At 37.3% G+C, this 8,144-nt stretch overlaps 1 protein-coding gene across 1 annotated transcript in view; it reads left to right on the top strand.

Moving 5' to 3' along the window:
- Window positions 1-8,144, top strand: part of SEMA3C (semaphorin 3C) — a 130,749-nt gene that overhangs the window by 63,469 nt on the left and 59,136 nt on the right. The window contains exon 3 of the mRNA XM_085298858.1: window positions 7,361-7,521. Coding sequence (XP_085154984.1) covers window positions 7,361-7,521 — 161 coding nt within the window. The remainder of the gene's footprint in view (window positions 1-7,360; window positions 7,522-8,144) is intronic.

The following is an 8,144-nucleotide window of genomic DNA, read 5'->3' as shown; positions in this document are numbered from 1 at the left end:
TTTTAATTTACAAGTTACTAGGATTTTAGACCCCTTATGTATCTTGTAATTTTTAAGAAGGACTCATCTACTGACATATGTCAGTGCTTTGCTTAAGGTCAACTATTAACTAGTAGGTCCTTTCCTACGAGCCCATGGCCCCTTCACAAAGAGTAATTGAGTGTTTTACTGCTCCTAATGTGTATGGTGAGCTGCCTAAGGTGACTGATTGTTCTCGGACACCTTAGAGCTGCCTCTGGGTCCTGATTCTCTGAAGACTTCACCTTTGTACTATTATTTCTATTTATAAAAGACTTCACTGTCTTAATCCAGTACTGTTTAAATTCCATTTTCAACTTCTTTAGCAAATATATCAGCAAATATTCAAGCTGTATAGTGAAACCAGATCACATTTAGATATCATTGACATTTCCATGTTATTTACTTTCATTTCAAATACGGCAGCTAAGTTTCCTTCAAGCAAATTRTACATTTTAGCTAGAGGCAAAGAGAGCTCCTGTTTCAGCCTGTACTGTATGAACTCTCTTCCTCTCTATCCAATAAGCCATCTTGTTAATTAGACAGCCTGTGATTTTATGAGCACTTGTAAATCTATTTTCTCTCCTCTCACCCACTCTTGTGTAATTAAGATCCTGTCAGAAGGAATCAGAAGCTAGYAAGTGTGCTCATCTGTGATTTTCAGTTCTTACGAATCTATTACCTCCTTGAACAGAACGTCACATTTCATTCTAACGGCATTAAAAACAACAAAAAGCAAACAATTTTCAGGCATCAGATTAGATTAAAAGATAAAGAAAAGGTAAAAGGTCCACGTGAGCTTTGTTGGCCATGTGTGGTTAAGGCATCCAAGGAATTGACTGGTAGCCAACCTGGCTGCTTGTGGCTCTTCGACCAATTACTTCATACTCGTTTATAATCAGCCTCACAGAGTTCGCTGTGGGCTGGTTTTCASTTTGAATATTATGGGACCAGTAGCAAAATGCTTTAACAGCAATCCTCTCTCACCCCCATAAGTAGGAGAAATCAGTAAGYATTTCTTTAAAGAAAAGGAATGTTGACAGTGCGAGGTGACTTGTCCTGAAGTTTTTGGAAGGAAATATTCTGATAATCCTTGTTCTCTTCAGCAAACATAGAATTAAACAAGTAGTCACAACATACACTCTTGTGGGTGGAAAGCAGTATTATAAATAACATACTTCTCCACAGATGCCATCTAAATTGTAAAAATAATACATATATTTCCTCTCTGTCTTTACATTAAAAATTCAGGAATAAGGCCAAGAAAATGATAGTTAAAATAATAAGATTTTCATGAAATATGATGTGTTTTAACTACATCATTTCCAGTTATTCCTATTAATGGGGTAGAAAAAAGATTAGTTAATCAATAAAAAGCAGAAATGAACAAAATATTTTAGAACAAAATAAAGCAGACCTTCTAGCTGAAACATCTCTATAAAATTTTTTTTTTAATTTTGTAAGTACTTTTGATTTCACTCACATTTTAAAAATATGTAATCATTCAGTGCTAACAATATGCTATACAGTTTCTTTCTACATGTATACAAATATGTTTTTTTCATCTACTCAGGAGTGAACTATGAATAAAATGTTGATGTTTCATTTGGATACTATAACCAAAAGTATTATTCTACTTAAATGGTTATTTCTAGGAAAAAAAAAAAAAAAAAGGAGAAAGAGAGAAAAAATTGATTTTATTCTGGTTCGTAGAAGGTGAGATGTTGCATTGCAGTTTTACGTTTGGCATGGACTAGCATATTTGTTGGCACAAACTAAGGGTTTAATGAGGCTTTAGAGAGTATTAGGGTCTCATTAACTAGGGGCTAATACTGTGAAGCCTACTGCTAGATGTACAGAAGGTCTGTTGATTGTGGACCCCATAGCTCATGAAAGAATAAAAGAAAACAGCATTGTTCTGCTGAGTTCCAAATCTCTAAGGCTATGTAAAACCAATGGCAGTTTGGGCAGCTGAGGTTCCCTGTGGAGGTGTAGCCCTTTTTTCCCTTTATTCCASAAAGCTCAATTTCTCCCCTTCATTGTGGTTCTGCATCTGAAGTGGTAATGCTGTTACCATTTCACATACACCAAAGGTCCACTTTTGTTCTGTACTTCCCCATAAACAAACCTTCTGAGACTGTCCCTATGCCAGCAGGAAAGAGGAGAAAAACACGCTATTTCTTGTACTTTACCACAGGAGAGTCTAAATTAAAATTTGACAGAGCACGAGTGGACAGTCAGGTGGATTGAGAACTGGCTGAAAGRCAGAGCTCAGGTGGTCGTCATCAGTGGCATGGAGTCTAGTTGGAGGCCTGTGGCTAGTGGAGTCCCCCAGGTCTTAGTACTGGGTCCCATCCTGTTCAACTTCATCAGTGACCTGGATGAGGGGACAGAGTGCCTCCTAAGCAAGTTTGCTGATGATCCCAAGCTGGGAGGAGTGGCTGACACACCTGAGGGCTGTGCTGCCATTCAGAGAGACCTGGACAGGCTGGAGAGCTGGGTGGAGAGGAACCTCATGAGGTTCAACAAGGGCAAGTGCAGAGTCCTGCACCTAGAGAGAAATAACCCCAGGCACCAGTACAAGGTGGGGGCTGACCCTGTGGAAAACAGCTCTGCAGAGAAGGAGCTGGGAGTGCTGGTGGATGACAAGTTGATCATGAGCCAGCAATGTGCCCTTGTGACCAAGAAAGCCAATGGTCTSCTGGGGTGCATTRGGAAGAGTGTTGCCAGCAGGTSGAGGGAGGTGATCCTGCCCCTCTRCTCAGCCCTGGRGAGGCCWCATCTCGAGTCCTGTGTCCAGTTCTGGGCTCCCCAGTACCAGAGAGACGTACAGCTCCTGGAGAGAGTCCAGYGTAGGGCTACAARGATGATCMGAGGGCTGGAGCACCTGCCCTAYGAGGAAYGGCTGYGAGAGCTGGGCCTSTTYAGCCTGGGGAAGAGARGACTGAGGGGGGATCTGATCARTGTGTAYAAGTWCCTGAAGGGAGGGTGTCAAGGRGACGGGGACAAACTCTTTTCAGTTGTCCCRTGTGACAGGACAAGAGGCAATGGGCAGAAAYTGAAGCACAGGAAGTTCTGCCTGRMCRTGAGGGGGAATTTCTTCCCTGTGAGAGTRAYGGAGCMCTGGCACAGGYTGCCCAGAGAGGTGGTGGAGTCTYCTTCTCTGGAGATCTTCAAGGCCCGCGTGGATGCAACCCTGTCTAACGTGCTCTAGGTGACCCTGCTGCGCAGGGAGGTTGGACTAGATGATCTCCAGAGGTCCCTTTCAACCTTACTGATTCTATGATTCTGTGACTCAAAGAAACCTTTTCCAGCTGGAAACCCAGGGCTGGTATGGTGTTGAGGGGGTCGGCTGTCTTACGCATTTCACCTGTCTGAGGATAAACTAGGTGCTTTGAAYTTGGGCTGGGGATGCTTGCATACCTGGGCTGTAGCTTGCCAAACTGTGAAATGCTAAAATGTTTATTTCTTGTATTGAAGTACTCAGTAATAAGTTTTTACAAAGCTTTATGAGTAGGAATAATSATATTTTTGGAAGGTCTTGCAAAAATTTTTATTAGTTTCTCTACCATATGTATCAAGCACCCATGTTAGTATAAGTTTTGTACTGCAGAAGTCTCTTAAATTAGGATCTTATCTTACATGTCAGGGGTTATTTTATGTCTTGCTGCGCTTTCAGCATTATGACATCAGTTAATGTAAATTAARGGTGATGACAGGAGGGTGCTGAGTGATGAAATAAGACATTCRAAGGACTACTTGATAAATGGATCTAGCTCATATATGTATATGCAGATTGGACGTTGGACAGTTCAAGTATAACAGGCCATGTTTSTTAGTGGGAGAGAGAGCTCCATATTCCTTGATTTCCGATCTGATATACTTGGTATGTTTTGTTCTGACCTACACAGCAAATTCTGAGAGTTACCAATAGAAAGTCTTTCTTGGTGTTAATAATAGAGATACAACACAAATATATTTTTTTTCCTCTTGTGAAAGCATAACATTTTTTCTATAATACTTTTCTATAATACTTGWCTTTTATGTGGTGGATTAGAAGGATAATTAAAGAGTAAGTGCTTAACTTTCTAATTGTCAGCAAGCTGTACAGTATGTACGCAGAGAACTCCYAGTCATTGAAATCTCCCCAAATGTGTAGTTGAAAAATAATCATAGTTCTGTAGAGAGAGTTCTTTGAAGTTTGCGTTTTTTTGTTAAAAGGGAAGACAGCTAAATAAAGACAGCTTGTCCTCTAAGATCAAATTTCCAACATTAGGGGTCAAACTGGTATCAGTTTTATCACCTGAGGAAAGCCCAAACTAAATTCATTGACCTATAAAAATAAGGGTGAAAGAAGGTTATTCTTGTATCATTAAGGATGAGTTGTTTACATATGGAATACATTTCAATCACTACTTTGATTGGCAAACAAAAATGTTAATATGCAAGGTTTACTGCTTTGAGAATGTCTGGTTAAATTCCCAAAGCATGCAATAGAATTTGCTCTGAAGGTCAGTAAATGTTTAGATATTTTTTTACAAAACCTTTAGAAGATAAAAGGGAATGTGAAAGACTTTATGGTGTCTCTCCATCCACTGTTGTGTCCAAGTAATAGCATCCAGAACAATAAATCCTTAAAAAATCTGATTTTCCTAGGTGGTTCTGTGGTAAAGTTTGTTAAGGGAGAAGAACACTTGATCAACTATAAACTCCMTCCCCACTTGCTTGAGCACCCATAAGAGACTAATAAACTGTAAGCTTCAGCACTAAAGGAAATAAAAGTAACAAATCGGTTTGAGATTAGATCTTTCAGGGTAGTATTCTACTGCAGTCCAGGGATTTCCTTCTTTCTTATGACTGGCTTTGACTTTCCRTAGGCCAGTGGCATGCCTAAGATATTCCCCAGGTCAGCAGCTTGGCTGAGGTAGGTTTCTTTTTAGGTGCCTGACAGAGGATAATACCATTGCAAAGAGATTAAAATTCTATCCAATCAGTTTTTATAAATGAAAATCAAATAGCWCTTACTATTTATATCTCTCCCTTTAAAACAATTAAGACAATCTTGATTATCTATTAAGATGTAAATGACAGCGTTATTGTTTATTCTAAAATTACTGAAGCYCTACCAAGGGGCATTACAGTGTGTTCAACATGCCTGTATTTATGCAACRTTGTCTTGAAAACTGCCATCCCCAYGCTGGTCTATCTGTGCTTTTCTGCTATATCAGATTCACAGTTACAGTGAAGGTTCAGTTTCACCATACAGCTGCCAAATCTTACAGTAAAATTGTAAAGGCCACCAGGAAAGAGGATGAGAGCAAGAATCTCAGGCTTGTTATGAAAGGTCAATCCGAGAATTTCAGAGATTTTAAAGGGATTGAATTTTAACTGCACTGTACTGTTGAGTCTCCCATATGCCTCTGTAAATCCCAGCCTCAAAACTTACARAAACGATTTTTTTAAAGTAAAGTAAAACCACTGATTCTTCAAAGATGTAAAAACAACTTGTAAAAATTACATATGATGTTGGTGATTTTCATATATATTTAATGAGTGCTGCTTCAAATTACACTTTTAAGCACACACATTAAATCTTGATTGATTGTGTGTGTCTTTGGTTGAAAGACATGAAATAGAAATAATATTTGTTGATTTCTTTTAATACTAAATTCCTGTGAGCAACACTTAGCTACTGAAAGTTGTCAGATGTCGGAGTGAATGAAAACATSGTTTAACTGAAGATATTTTTCATCTTTCTACAAAACTATTCAACATCATAAAAATTAAGTCAAGTTATATATCAAATCTATCAATTCACATTGTATTCTGTTAAGTGTTCTTTCAGTCATTAGATCTGTAGTAGACAGATGTCTCACAACTACAGCCCTTGGCTGTATGCAGTCTACAGCTGATCAAAAATTGTCCAGGTAATTTTCAAAGATAAAATTATGCATCTAGCTAAATACATGTTCTACAGAAAGTGCATGCTTTCTACGCAACCTTTTTTTTTCTTATTAATGAAGCAAAATCTGGAAATGTTTTGCTTTGAGAGAGGCTTTTTTTCCCCAAAAAAACCTATCTTTAGCCCTCATAAACGTAGTTATCTGGAAGTCTTAGATAACAAATTTTGGATCAAACATTTATCTTTTACATAGGGTTAATGAGCAAAACCTTTGTTTTTAGAAAAAAACAAGCTTTAGCAACAGTGACAAGCCACATTGTCTCAGCTTTACAAATGGGCTGTGGACTCTGTCTGTAGATTTATAAATACGTATTATAGGATGGCTTCATTTTCAGATATACTATGTACTTGCTGCCCTTTTAAAGTCACAGGAAACAAAATCCAATAATAATGTTCAAGAGGTAAGAAAACATGATTATATGTTAAATATTTGAATAAGGAAAAATTGATTATTGATATTTTGTTTTTTTCCATTCTCAACTGTTGAGAAATATCCCTTCTGTTATTACTAAGGAAAAAAATAATCTGAGTGGAGGCCAAAATATATTGGCCAAGCAAAGACGGGAAGGCTGATCTTTCTCAAGGGCAGCAACTAATACTTGCATTGCAAATGCTTGTGCTATTCCAGTAACAGGCCTGATCCTGCACTACTGAGATCAAAGGATGTTTTTCACTTCACTTCATTGAAGAAAGTTTTATGTGGAAAAAAAAAAAAGTTAAATCTACAGTTTTGATAGACTGGTCCAAATGCCATAAACAAACAACTAAATAAATGGACCCATTTAGACTTGATTTAATGTGTTGGTTTTGTTTTTCTTTTCTTTTAAATAAAACATATATGATGATGAAAAAAAAAAAAAAAAAAAAAAAAAAGAGGAGCTGGAGAGCTCTATTCTTCATGAGCCAAAAATACGAGTAAACTGTGCTCAGGTAGTTTTGATTGATCTCGTGGTCTAATGCTGTCATAAACTTTAAAATGTATTGAATCCATTGATTAATTTAATACGTAATCTTCCTTAAAAGTCAAATCTGTAAATAAAAAATTCATAATTTCATTATGAAATTAAGTCCATTAAAATAAGAATTCATTAGCTGAATGTCCATTAAAATAAGAATTCATTAGCTGAATGAAGAAAACAATGCCTGGTTTTTATGGGCTATGTCTAGTTATATAACGTGCAAGAACAATGCATTCAAATTGGGAGAAAAAAATTGTTTTTATTCAACCACTAAYTTATTACCATGTGTCTAATAAGAGATCTTCTTCTCTTATTGGCTCCACTTGTGTTCAAAGAGTCCTTTATTTRAAATGATATGCAATTATGAAGCCAAGAAAGGCAACTGAACCTCTTTACTAACTTGTGGTTTTTACTATTACAGAGCTGCAAGAAACTAAGACCTCCGAATATTACAGAGTATCCCACAATCCCCTGGATTACAGGATATTATTAATGGATGAAGATCAGGACAGGATCTATGTGGGCAGCAAAGATCATATTCTGTCTTTGAATATTAATAATATCAGCCAGGATCCTCTCAGTGTAAGTTCAGAATTTATTTTGAGAACCTAAAGTCTCTTTACTGCATGCTGTTCTTTTTAAGAGAAAAAAATGTGTATTTCATTAGTTTGCAGCCGGCAGAAGTCCAGGCCCACACCTTATTGAACTCTTAGTACTTGTTTTATGTGTAATACAAGATGAACAAAGTATTAACATGTCTGCTCTTCAGATAGTGCGTTTGACCTGTTTACTTGTTTCAAAGTGACCTTCGGCATGGCTCGGCCTCATAAGCAAAATTCATATCAGTTGATGGAACTGAAATTTTTCCAGTCCTCTCGAAGCTTTAGATAATTCAGAAATGCAGTTTGAAAAGAAGCCTATAAGCCAGAATAAGATATACCTAAATGTTCTCTTTTTCAGGACATAAGGAAAAAATAACCAGATAGAGCTGATGTTAACCTTCGAGTGTATTTATTTTTGTTTCCTACTCTGAAGCCTAATCTCTGAACTGTTTTTCAACCTCTGTTATGTCTGTGTCAGCCCTTGCCCTTCGTCTGGATAGCTAAGACGTCTCTAGTTTGGGCTTTTTTAGACACTACGACCCAAATCTCACTCTTACTGTCCTCCCCCTGTTTTCCTTTCCTTTTTTTTTTTTTTTTTTTTTG

Source organism: Rhea americana, unplaced genomic scaffold (genome assembly GCF_003343005.1).
Source record: "Rhea americana isolate MKP2758 unplaced genomic scaffold, rheAme1 scaffold_1, whole genome shotgun sequence".
NCBI classification, from domain to species: Eukaryota; Metazoa; Chordata; class Aves; order Rheiformes; family Rheidae; genus Rhea; species Rhea americana.
Note: the sequence above shows the minus strand (reverse complement) of the source record. Positions and strands in the feature narration are given on the sequence as shown.